At 41.3% G+C, this 13,796-nt stretch overlaps 1 protein-coding gene across 1 annotated transcript; it reads right to left on the reverse strand.

Annotated features, from left to right (window-relative positions):
* Nucleotides 1-7,891: 7,891 nt before the first annotated feature.
* On the reverse strand, nucleotides 7,892-9,278 carry LOC117587676. The gene has a single exon (XM_034278568.1). It carries the CDS (start codon nucleotides 9,235-9,237, stop codon nucleotides 8,113-8,115), a length of 1,125 nt encoding a protein of 374 aa, XP_034134459.1. The 5' UTR covers nucleotides 9,238-9,278; the 3' UTR covers nucleotides 7,892-8,112.
* Nucleotides 9,279-13,796: the final 4,518 nt, after the last annotated feature.

Below are 13,796 nucleotides of genomic sequence, written 5' to 3' on the forward strand. Positions count from 1 at the left end.
ACCCCAAGTCAAGCATTGGTGTAGGTCGTTGTCTGGCAGCAAAAGTCGGGGTACAACGTCATCAATTTTGATGCCATTTATGGGGCAGGGGCAGACTTCCCAACAGATGGCCCCATAAGAGCAAGAAAAAATCATCTCTTGTTTTTTATGGAACGTCCGCCCGCACATGGATGACATAAGCTGCCGCTGCTGCCGTTTTATATTTCTTTTCGCGCTGCGTCTTATATAACGAAACGATCCCCCTGACAGCTGATACATCACAGAGAGCCCCTCCTCCTCGTAACTGCAGCGCTGGTTCTTAGCCAAGTTTGGACGTTTTTCCGTTTTTGTTTTTGGCTTTTTGTTGGCCGCTAATTAATGGGAAGCAGCAGCGCCGCGACAGGTTGGCGCGTGGCAAAACTTTTCTCTTGACAAAAAAGGCGCCTAAAATCTTGTAGGCTGATTGCATATCTTGTGGATGTGTCTGTCGGCTCTGTTTTTGTTGCACTTTTCAGCGTGGGTTGCTGGCCTGGAAAAACAGCCTCAAAACCCGTGTGAGCGTTGGCGGAAAAACAACTTTAAGCCTAACAACAAACCACACAAATTCATTCATTGGAAGTTGACTGTGGAGATTTTTGTTGAATGAAATGGTTGGTTTTTTGGTGAATGGATCGAACTAGCAGCTTGTGGCTGTTTTTTAATTGTAAAAATCCATGGCCCAAAGGTGTTTATGGGCAAACAGCATTTGCATATCAATCGAAGCCAAAGAATAAGAATCCAGAGAGAGAGAGGCTCTCAAGAGGAAGTCTCTGTCTAATATCCAACATCAAAAAGATATTCCCTGTCTAAAGTATTGGTTTATTTTATTGGTTTTCGGGATTAACATATTTTAAATAGAGATTTCTCTAACAACTTCAAGCTCCATTCAAGCGCTCCACTTGGCATAAATCAAATAGCCAATTATTAAAACCCCTGCAGTGTGCTGTGGTATGCGCACATACTTACAACAATTTTTTGAGGTCAACGAACACAAAGTTTTTCCATCCATCAATCATCAAAAGACTGAAAATTGCGTATTACGCCCAAGCCCCAAGAGAGAGAGACAAAAACCGAAGGCCGAATGTCAGTAGCTGAAGCCCCAGATATTGTCACCAGATCGAAGTTTGGTAACCAGAAATTCATTAGCCTTAGGGCGGGCCACTGTCCACTCCACTGCGCAGAGGCGACCCCCTCTAGGGGTATGGTATGGGGGAGGGGCTCGGGCGAGGATTCGCTTCGCTTTTGAATCAACAAACCATAAACCGCACTTAACCCAATGTGTACTTCAGCGTCAGAGCTTCAAAAAGCAGACCAGTGTCGACAAACAAAAATATGAAAAGAAATATGAATACCATGGGGGAGTCGGAGCCTGAGATGCCCTTCCTCAGTTCCCATGCTAGATGTGGGATTTGTTTCAATTTACTTTTTGAGGCGTGTAATAATATTTATAATAATATAATATTTGTATTTTCTTTAAAAATAAACCTTAGCCTATGTCAAATGTATAATATATTTATCTGATCTTGATCCTGAGCTATGTTACTTCAGTATTAGTAAGTATTACAATTTATTACACTTCTTTAGCTCATTCTAAAGCGAATACTTATGTAGATGGTATAAGATTGAAAGAATTTGGTAAATTGAAAGACATCAAGAAAAAAGATTCACAGCTATTTGAACTATTCTTCTCATATTTTGATAAGGAATCTAGTACACCACTTTCTTCTCATCATTACAAACAACTTCAAAAACTTATAATACCCTCAACCGAAGAAAGAGTAGAAAAAAATCTTTAGCTACCGGGCACTCGGTCGTCAGGGAGCTGACCAAACAAATTGAACGACTGGAACCACACTGTCCCTATACCTCCCCTTTGCTGCCTTATCCATACCCCTTTCCAAGCACCCACTCTACCTACTCTACTCTACTCCCTTCATTGAACTCCACCCAGCCATCGCTACACACCTCCCTCCCTCCCTACTGCTGTTACTTCTGTTGCGCACTTTGTGCCGCCTCAATTGAAAACTCAGCAACTTTTCAAAACAATTTTTGTGTGTGCTGCCACCAAAGAAGAAGTGAAGGAAAGAGTGCGCAGGGTGCAGTAGCAGCAGGGCGCACCGAAGACAGAGGGCAAAACCTGAGGCAGTTTTTCAGTGCACAGTCGAGCAAGGGAGCAGCGAGTGGGGGGGGGACAGGCTACCAGCGAGACAGTGGGCCACTGGATATGTGTATGTGGATGTGGATCGGTGAGGGCGCCGTCGTGGTTATTGTGTTCTGCCGGCCGGCAATTGTTTTGTTCAGATCAAAAAGCGCTGATTAAAGCAAGTCGAGCGAACGAGCGAACGAATCAGCGGCTTGGCGGCAGCAACAGCGCAATATGCACTTTCAATTCTGGTTATTGTTGTCATCAATGTTGTTCGGTTGTTTGGTTGTTTCGGTCTTTTAGCTAGGGTACCACAGCAGGGTATGATGATTACACAAATGGCATGTGAAATGATAAGCCAAAGCTGATTCTAGGTATATTCATTTAATGATATTTCTACGTTTTAGGTTTTTTGTTGTAAGCTTTTGAAACTCTACATTTTTTTTGTCAACTTGATGCTGGGACAAGCATTTTTTTAATAAAATTCGAATTTTAATACTCTAGGACTGATAGATTTTAACGATAACATAAAGTTTTGTTAGTGTAAAAAAATTAATAAACGAGAACTGGCTACTGTGGCTTTTTTTTTAGGTTATAAAATTGTTCCAACAATTTTTGGACTCTTGACTCTTGGACAAGCTGCTGTATCAGGGCTCTAAAAGAGGTTCCCTCGATCTTTTAACGATTGTTGTGTATTTGAAGCAGCAAAATTTCAGCTAATATTAATTCAATTAATAATAAAGCATGTACAACATTTTGCATTGCTTTTTTTTTGCAATTGCCAAAATAGTTTGTTGCTACATTTTTTCTTATCAGCAAAATCAAACATTTGTCAATTCATGTAAAAGCCTTAAAAAAAAAAACTTCTAGTAAGGGTATGTCCTATGTCAGCACCTACATATTTTCTTCTCCCTCCCTCTGTTTCGACTTCTCATCTTTTGGTTTCTGGATTTGGGTTAAGCGCTCCAGCAAACGCCAAGTCATGCGTGGACACACACCAAAAGCTGGGTCCAAAAAAGAGGTTTTGCTTTTGTTTTGTTTTTGTTTTTGTTTTTGTTTTGTTTGGTTGCCCTGGCGACTCGTTGAAAGATCAACGCAAGCTGCATGTAGCACGTTGCATGCAGCAATTGCAGTTCAAGCGGTTCTATACCGCCCCCTGCCCTAAAGATTAATGACTGCCCAAAAATGCTATGGAATTTTAATTTGATTTGTGGTTTCGTTTCGTTTCAGTTTCAGTTTTGGTTTCGGTTTCGCCTTAGTTCAATGAGCATCGCATCGGAGCAGCGACTGTGGTGCTTCATAAGGCGTGAATTCTGTGCAGAGTGGAGTGAAGTGGATAGCCGTAACGCCCCAGACCCATTCCTAAGTTGTTAATATAGGGGTAACCGCGAAGAGTTCTATGAGAGCCATCTCTTATATCTCTTATATTAAATAATTATAGGGCCCCAAAGGGTCTGACGTTGACCCCAGGAATGTTATTTTTAGTTACGACAAAAGCTGGTGGAGCAAGAAAACTTTGAATACTAATAAAAAAGAACTGGAACTTTCGACGTAAATGAAAGAAATGTTTAATTCTCAGATTGAATAAAAGAGAACTTATATTCTCGAATGAAATTAAAGAAAACCTCGATTCTCAAATGAAATGAAATGGTCAAAGTGAAGGGAAAATTTGATTCCGTAATTAAATTAGAGAACAATTAGATCTCCGAATTTATTTATTTATTACAGCTCCACTTATGAAGATGGGCTTAGAGGTTTCAATTGAAATTCTTAGACTGTGAAAAGAATTCCACTTGGGGCCAAGAGTTCTTTCAGTCTTTCTTTCCACAACCGCACAAGATTGACGCACTTCAAAGTTCAATTGTTGCCAAGATACCTGCCAGCCCCCTCCCACGTTGCCATAGAAAACCCTTCCTCCTTCCTCTTTTTTCCAACCAAAGAAAATCACTGCAATGGCAACGTTTTTTACTCTCTCCCTCCAGAGTCGCAAGTTTTTCGTTCCGCCATTCAAACTCAATTAACCAAATGGGAGAGTCGTTCACCTTTGTTGCTCCTCTGTTGTTGCACGCTGTTTCAGCGCTTAGTTTGTCCCTCCCTGGCCCACTGTTGCATCTCCTTTTGCACCTCGTTTCGCCATGGTCTGCCATCGCTGTTGTTTCCCTTTGGATTGGGAACACAATAGTCCAGCAAGAGCTTCCAGACGACCGACACCCACAGCTTGAGAGACACCCAAACTCCAAACTCCAAACTCCACTGCACTCCACTTTGCAAGCCCGAACGAGCGAACGCTTTGTGTTCCAAGAGGCAACTGCTGAACCCCACTCTTGGGGGGGGCACGCTCCTCTGGGGAAGTGCTGGAGCGCTGTGCAATTGTAAAAGGAGACGACCATCTGGACACGCTTGGGCACACTCCTCCAGCAGTGGTCTATAGTGCCATGAGAGGCTCCATCCACACTGCCACTCCACCAGCAGTTCCACTGTTCTCTGAAAGTCAAACTGTTTACCCACGCCATCGTCTATCTGTCAGCCAAGGCCAATGAACCGCCCAGAGGCCCAGAGTACGAGGAGTACATGTACTCCAAATAATCCACAGCCAACATCCAACGCATTTACCCCCCACACACACACACACATTGGCCCGACATTTAGCTGATATTTTTTTGAGGCCAAGAACTTCGTCGCTCTGTGGCCAGGTTTTTGGCCATGAAAAACGGCTTTTTACGTCATCGAAATGATTGGATGAAAACAAAATCTGGAGAAAGAAAAACCTCAGAGCCACGCCAACGGAAGCCATTAGAAGTGGCTGCCACATGGGCCACGGAGCGGAGTCTGCAGCGGCACATGGGACTTGTTCTGTGGAGTAGAAAAGCGAGGAGCGGGTGGCTCCGGTGTGTGTGCTTGGCATTCCAAGCAATTAATAATAATTTCCGCTGCTTTCAAACAAAAAGCAGAGCTTTTTCCACTCCCCTGTATTCATGTCTCTATTTGTCTGAAGAAGCCTCAAAAGATAGAAATAAATCTAGACTCTAGACCAAAAAAAAACAACGAGCAAGCCAAAGTTTATTTTTTTGGTGGCAAGTTGCAGTTTTGTTGTTTATGGGTTTCTTTATTATTGGTAGCAAGTTCTCGGTATTTTAAAAGCAACTTCTTAGTTATTGTGTTGGGTTTCTGTTATGTTATTTGATATGTTGCTATTATTTATTATTATTTTTTTTTTTTTATGAACAGGAAATCTTTTGTTGGATATGTGTATAGATTGTGCAAAAATTGATATTGAATTTAGAGGAATTTTGAAATGGCATTTTCATTTGAAATGTGGCTCATTTTTTGTATTCAAAAAGCAAAATATGACAATAGAACTGGGAACAGGAAATATTGCTATGGATGTGTCTCTAAAAACTACGCAAAAATGTAAAGCTCGTTTCACTAAAAAGACCACACAAGAAATTTATGCTAACCTTTGTAATCTAAAAAGGGGAAAGGCAGTAGTTCCAGGAACTGGGCATATTTTTCTTTACATTTGTCTATAAAAATTACTCCAAATATAAAGTTGCATTCAAAGAAAATATAACATCGGAAATATACAAAAATGTTTCCATGCTTGGTATCTTTCAAAAATGTGCTCATAAATGTGCACAAATATTCTTTCTGTTGCACAATTGTTATTCATTCTCTTGCAATTCTCAAAATTGCATAAAACTCTTCAGCATTCATTTACGAGCTATCACACAATATGACCCAACATTCCATGCAGTGTGACAGATTTCCCCATAGCTACAAGCGAAAAAACAGTCATAACCATTGCATAAATATCATTTAGATAATATTTACCACATCCATTCTGTATCTAGGTCTAGACCGTGGGCTATCTTATCGTTTGAACTGTGACCCAACCGTCTGTCTCTGTCTGTGACTCTGACTGGCTCCGTCTGCCGGCGATTGCTACTGGAAATTCTTGTTGCTATTTTTCAGTGCATTTTCAGCCAAAATGTTTGTTTATTTTGACACGTATTTGAGCTTGGCTCTTGTTAGTAAATAAATTTCCCTAAATGTTTCATAGGTTCTGCTGTGTATGCCCTTTTTTGGGGTATTATTTATAGGCAAACGACTGTCGGCTACTGTCTGCTGCGATCTGTTTGTAATTTGTTTATGGCAACTGTTGCCTCGATTAGATGTCGGCGCTGACAGCCTCGATGAAGTCTCTTTTGAAGGCGCAACAACGAGAGGCAACATGTGTGGCAGCGGCGGCAATTCTCGTATTTGTTGTTGTTTATTATGCCACGACAAACAGTTGGAAGAACTGCCTGCTGGCTGTTGGCTGGCTGTCGACTTTCTGCCCTAATGATTTTGACCCTGAACGAATTTTCAAGTGGTTTCGGTTGCCTGGTTGCATGCCCCGTTGGAAAAGTTGTAAACATGTCCATCCCAAAGACCATCCATGCCACACCGACTGAGTTATAAATTCGTTGCCCAGTTGTTGGGGGATGTCTTTCTCCCTCACTCTCCCTCTCCTTCTTTGGTGCCTGCCCCACGTCATAGATGTCGCACTTCCCCTTTTTATTTCTTCTTTTTTCTGGGGTGCCGCAGAAGTTGAAATTGCTTGACAGATGACTGATGAGACTTTTGCTGGATTGATGGATGAGCTGAGCCCACACCAAACGCCTCACCACACACACACACACACACACACACAGCAAAAGTTAAAGACAAAATCTATATATAAAATCGATTAAACAGACGATCTAAATGAAAGCAAACAAAAAAGGTGTTGCCTTACACAACACTTTGAAGTGGAGCCGCCAAAAGGGAGTTGGAGAAGAGGGAAGAGAAATTATTATGTCTGAACGTTGATATGCAATGAATGCACCATGCGACACCAAGCCGAAGCCGGAGCCGGTCCAACCGACCGAGGGACGCTGCCGCATGACGCGCGGCGCGTTAAACCGATCCGGTCGCAAACATGCAGGGAAGGTTTATGTTAGACTAATAGTCGAGGAAAATTAGAGCTAAGCACAACTAAAAAGCTAAACAAGCATAATTTAAAAAATAACGAGAAGGGACGTGTGAGACGCTTCTTACGCGTCACAACTTTGGTTGATTGGTTTTGATTTGGGAGGTTTTCGACCTTTTGCGGGGTGCCTCTAGCTCTTATAGTCTCTGAGTACTAGGCGCTCAACAAGACGGACGGACAGACGGACAGACAGACATGGATCTATCGACTCGGCTATTGATGCTGATCAAGAATATATATGCTTTATGGGGTCGGAAATGCTTCTTTCTGTGCGTTACATACAACCGTTATTCGCACAAATACAATATAAAAAATATAAAAAAATAACAAAACTAAAATACAGCGCGTAGGGACGTTTGTGAGACGCTTTGTACGTGTCACAACTGTTATACGCGGTGCTTAGTCTGTTCTTAGTCATACATACATACATATAAATTAATATGTACGTATTTTTGTACATATGTATGGTAATACTAAATACAGACTAAGTACCGCTTTATTTAATTGTTTTGTTTGTTAATTACATACATATTTACATAGTATGTATGTAACCTTAGTATGATACGAACATACATATGTATTTAACCTCATGATATTTTCGAATGTTACATTTAACATTTTTTTTACATCTACATATGTATTCATCACTTCTCCCATCAGCCCACCTTTGAGCTCGCCGCTCCCCCAGAGCCGCACACTGCATGCGGCAGAGGCAATGATTTCCAGGAATATTTTATTGTCCCCATTTTGTTCAATTTTTGTTGAAGATTTGCATATAATTGATGGAAATTATGCATAAAAAGTAGCATAGTATATAGATAAAGTTACAAAACATAGTTAAAAGATAAAGATACAAGACAGAAGAGTTTAAAGAAGTGTGAAAATAATAAAAAATCAAAAGAAAGAAAGTCATTTCCGAAACTGTACCTCCACCTCCCATTTAGTCACTAAAAATGACCGTCTCTGCACCCAAAGTGGCATCCAGGTTGGCCCAACCCAAGGCAGTGGCAACCAATTGTTGGATCTGTCGCAGCGGCACACCCACCTTCACCAGTTGCTCAGTCAAGCCGTTGTACTCCTTCAAGGAGCGCACATCCCGCAGCAGCTGACGGAACTCCAGGCTGCGGATGAGACGCACAGCGCTGGAGAGCTCTGCATCCGAGGCGTACATTCGCAAGTAGAGATCCCTGAGAGCGGTGCGCGGCAGGACATCACGCACATCCTGCAGCAGGCCACGTATGCCCTTGCGACGATTCGGCAACGGGGTGGTGGGTGCTTCGGTGGTGTGAATATTGAGGAAAACTCGCACATAATCAAAGTAGTAGGCGGGATCCAGCTTCAGACGACGACAAATGTAGTCCTGCAGCGCCTGATGCTGCTTGGTGGCACGCAAAAGTGTCACCTGCTCCTTGAAAGCTTTGCTCTTTAGCAGTTCAAGGAGCTCCTTGACTTGCGGATCTCCCAGGGCATTGGCAAAGATGTTGCGCAGCTCGGCAGCAGGCAAAAGTGGCCGTGCCACGCGTATGAGATTGGTGAGTCCACGTTGGGCAGTACTGGGACACTCTTTGGTGTCACGATTGGTCAGTAGATCCTCCAGGGGCGTGGATAGATAGCTGGTGGTGGTTGGGATCACTGTGGGACTAATATTTGAGGGAGAAACTGCACTGTTCGCTGTAGAGGATACTTTTCCGGTGGTTGTGGTAGAGACGTTATCGTTGCTGGGAATGTCAGGAACGTCCTTATCTGCGCTTTCAATTGAAGGATCCTTGTCGGAACCATCTCTTACTTGTCGTCTCGACCTTGCAATATCCCTAAACAAGTCCTGCTCCTGCCACACGGGCATCCAATTGATCTTCTGTGCTGTCATCACATCCTGCTCATCCGCCGAAGGTTCTGCCAGCTCCATTAGCACCGCGGAGTTGGCAGGAAAACTCATAAAAGCAATGGGCGTCGTGTCCACAATAATCTCCTCCTCAGAAGAGACCTGCTCCTCCAATGATGTTTCTCCTGCCACCAGTAGCACGAGCAGAGAGCCAGCGAGAAGATAACACAGTAGCCGATACATGATGGAATCAATTCGATGGAGAACTGTGCTTAAGCCACAATAAAATTTCACATTTTATAGCCCCACCGAGATGAGAGCACCACCTTGGCCCGTTCTTTATCTTTTTTGGACTGTTGAATCAACGAATCTGAATATTTGCTTAACATTTTGACAGACAAACACAAGGAATGAATCGTCAACACAAGAACAAGTCGCAGAAGAGCCAAAGAAGAGTCGAAAGGGAGAGCAAACAGTGAGAAAAAAGTGGAACGACCTTGAAGAAAGCTCATCAATCTTTCATATTGTTTCCACGCAACGTCATCATCGCCATTGCCATCATCAAATTGCATCGTAAATCTCACTTTCCGCCTCCACCCCCGCCATCAAAATAATCGCAATTTCGTGTTTTCTGTCAGGGATTGGCTTCGATGGTTTTTATGGCAGTAGAAACGCTTCCTGAAGGTCCATAAAAAGCATCTACAATGGCACAAAACAATAGCAGAAACAATAATCCATTGAATATCTATTGCTGATAATTTTTTGGTGACAATTTTCACTTGTTTTTTGTGGGATTTGTAAGTAAATCTTTTTGATGGCTTGCCACCTTTTTGCCCTGCTTCTTGTTATGATCATTGTATTCATTATGTTAAAGACCTGAAGGATTTATCAACTCTGGGATTCGGTTGCTTAAAATTTGCATTATTTATGGCTGAAACGTTTCAAGGGTCAACAGTTGACGGTATGCTGGGAATGTTTGCAGGGTTTATGCGGTGGTAAATAAAACATAAAGTGGCTGTGAACTTTTTTAACTAAACTTTATAATTATGTCCACCAATGAGGGTGACATTTGTTTGTAGTATTCTTGCAGAAGTTTCTTTAATTTCGAACATTTTTGAACTGAAAAGGAAGTTGTTCTACAGATCAAAAGGTTGGAAATATATTTTATGATATTATTACCATTTTTTGTATTTTGTATTTGTATTTGTTTTTGCATATTTTAAAGCTCTAAGAAACCTGTTCGTTTTCTTTGTAGCTTTTTTTATTTATTTTTACTTTTAGAATATAAAAATATTAAATATTTTCTACTCATTTAAGGAAATTTCACATAATTTCATATTAATAATGTTTTAAATAAACTCGCCTTAAAAATTCCCTCCATTCTCAACATCAAATTATTTACATCATCTTCCTGTATTCCCGACACGCATAATCCTCTTTCAAAGTACCACAAAGCTCTCCCCTGGCCATAATGGAGACCATTCCCATCTATCTGATGGCCCGTAGAGATTTTTGCAGACATCTTTTATACGGCCAAGAGATACCCAAAATACCAAAGTACCAAAACAAAACAAGTTAGTTGCCATATATAAAATCCTTTATAACCCATAAAAATCTTCACCAAAACACAATCAAATGAAATTGTATGTAAATCCACGGAAAGTAGGGTCTCCCTCGTGGAAGGAAGCGACACCCAAAACGAAGGATAAAGTGTCTGGCAGCTGCACCTCTCCTCTCTGTCTTACTCTTTAAGGCCTCCCCCAATGAATATTCATGTTAAAAGGGGGAAGGATTTAGGGAAATTCTTGAGGGGCGGTGTCCCTAAGCTCATCCTTAAGACATGTCAATTTCAATACGCAAAATGTTTTGCTTGTTGTCAACATCAGCACCAGATGAAAACCAGAGAAAAAGAAAGAATATTCAGAGCAAAATGAGAGCAGAATTCAGATAAAAAGAAACCAAAATTGGGGGGAAAAGAAGAGTAAAATTCGGAGGAAAAACTCAGTGGAAAAGGAGACCAAAATTCGGACGAAAATGTGTACAAAATTCAGAAACAAATCAGTGCGAAAAGCAACACAAATTCAGTAAAAAAGCAAAAACAATTCGGTGCAAAAAGCAACAAAAATGTAGTCAAAAATAAGACCGGTCTGTGCAAAAAAATAAAATGTGGGGGGGACAGACACTCGGTCTAATGAGTCCCACATGGAATGTTGCTGTGTGCAAATGATTTTTGGGCTGACGCTTTTACACGTTTCTCCCCAAAAAAAAAAATAAGATAAAGAAAGAACGGAAGGAAGGTGGAAAAGGGGAAAAATGGTTGGCCGAAAAACAACTGAAAACATCAAGAGAGAGAGAGAGAGAGAGAGAGTGGCAAGAGAATAATAGAATATTCATTACATTTCGAATGGCAGGGCCCCCTACACTTTGTTGCCAGCTCCTACTATTGTTGCCGCACCCCTACCTACCCTTGCTACCCCTTCTTTGAGGTGGCAGCATTCCTCGCTTATGCATCCCCTAGACGACCCTTCGAAGCCGAATATAACCCCTTCTTGGAGTGCCTAAAATATGCTTTCAATTGTTTGTCAGTTGTTTGGGCGGTCTGGCGCCTATTTATAGCTGGGAAAACGAAAAATCCATTAGAATATTGCCGCAGACACGTGCCCCTACCCCACCCCGCTGCACAGGTGTGGCAGACACAAAAGTACGCAAAAGCGAGGGGTGAGATGTGGAATGCCAAGCCCCAAAAGCATTGCCACATAAAGAAGCATTAAGAGAATTTACTCTTGCAACTTAGGCAGTCATCTACACACACCTTTCATGAGGATTGTGGATTTGGGCTTGCGGCTTGCGGCGGGGAGGGGTCAAAGGCGTGACTGTGCTGCACACGCAATGACCACCCGCTTCCGAATGGGGTCGAAGGTTTAAGAGGGGCCAAAACCTGGGGGCCAACGCCCAAAGAGCAAACTATTTTTGTCCAGACAGGCAGGACACACAACGAACAGCGTAAGTCCAACCCCCTGGACACCAGACAGAGGGCATGAATATTTATTTTGACACGCCTTCAGACATGTCAGAGATAACCAGAACTTAATTGATTCAAAAAATGTAATTTAATCTGAAATTTCAATGGCCAAAAATGGTCCGAAAAATTGACTCAATTTGGGACAGGGAAATGCGTAAAATATATTCCAAATTCTCTCTCCCAACGCTATGCAAATCCCATTTAGCTGTTGACTTAAGTGAGTAATAGTCTGATTTTCTGTTATTGTGGCCAACAATTAGAACGAGTCTAACGACTCGTATGCAAATGCAAATGCAAATGCAAATGCAAATACAAATATTAATAACCCCCCACAAATGTGTGAACCCAATAATCAAATTCAATTTGTTCAACTCTAAGAGACACATACTCGAACATTTATACTCGCATGTTCTGGGGGTTTCTGGTGGATCAGTAGCCGCACACAAGCCCTAAGAAATTCCATAAGATTGAATTGATTCGCTCTACAGGAAAAGGATGCCACACAAAAGTGTCCATAATGTTTGGCCAAAGAAATTGTCTGCTTAATAGTTTGGAATTTCTTTAGTGTCTCTCGCTCTCTCTCTCTCTGTCTCTCTCTTGTGTGGCCTTGTGCCATATCGGGTTTTACGGTCTGAGTGAAATAAGCAATTTATTTGTGGACTTTAAGTGTGGCTTAAAGTTAATGAATTTATCAATAGAAGTGAGATTTGAGGGTTGCTGCTGCCGATTATGGTAGGAACTTCTTTATTTGTGGTTCTCGAATTATGTGAGGGTTTTATTGACATGAACAGAGCCATGAACCCTACTTGGGTTTGGTAAATAGCTCTGCAGATTTGTAGCAAATTTGATCCATTTATTTGAATGTTTTCCTATTCATTATCAATTTGCAGAGTACATAAAACAGGAATGATTGAAATTGTCTAAAAATATGCTTCTCAAATTTGTAAATTGAATATTTTATCCCTTTTGTAGCAGTAAATTAATTCTCATTTAACATTTAGAACTACACCCAAGTCGGCTTGAGAGTCACATTCCATGACCAGGACCTTGTTTACCAATTATGCAAATTACAGGAACGTAAATTTGTTCAATTATTATGCTAAATTACGTTCGGCTAAGACGATTGTGGACCATGGATAAGTAAGCTGCAGTAAGCCTAAAACGTCTGAAGGGGAAGTGGGCATGAAGGATGCGGAATCGCTGTCTGTTGCCACCATTCAAGGATTCCACAACACACCTTTAAAGCTGCTCGGTTCAAAGCGACTGCCAGATGATAGAAATAAATTGGGATTTAAACATTCAATTGACCATTTAATAGAATACTAATGGAAAATTGGTTCCTTTTAAGCTTACAGATGGCAATAGCCAAATTCAAAGACACAAAAGAGCTACTGAAGATGGCATTTTCCCTTTCTTAAGTGATTAACCAATTAAAATATTTTCTTGAATAACATAAATGCAATAAAATTACGTTTGGTTTTGATATTTTATTTGAATTTTCATTCAAAACAGTTAGTAAATGACTGCGAATAAACGTTGACTGTCGAAGTCTGCCTGGTACAACACTGCGAAGAAGCAGTTCGATGTTGAATTCGAAATGCCTTGCAAGCTGATTATGGTATAAATGAAGCGACAAAAATGTTAATCCATCTATTGATCCTCGCAGCATTTTAACTCCATGTACATACATTCGTACTTTTAGTGCTGTAGGTGTCAGCAAAACAGCTGTGCTCACCAGCTGACGCTCTTCAGCACAACACCAAAAGGCATAAATGATTTA

Source organism: Drosophila guanche, unplaced genomic scaffold, assembly GCF_900245975.1.
Source record: "Drosophila guanche unplaced genomic scaffold, DGUA_6, whole genome shotgun sequence".
Lineage (NCBI taxonomy): Eukaryota > Metazoa > Arthropoda > Insecta > Diptera > Drosophilidae > Drosophila > Drosophila guanche.

What these genes read in the sequence shown, in the direction of transcription:
- LOC117587676 (XM_034278568.1), bottom strand. Translation starts at nt 9,237, where the DNA reads ATGTATCGGCTACTGTGTTATCTTCTCGCTGGCTCTCTGCTCGTGCTA.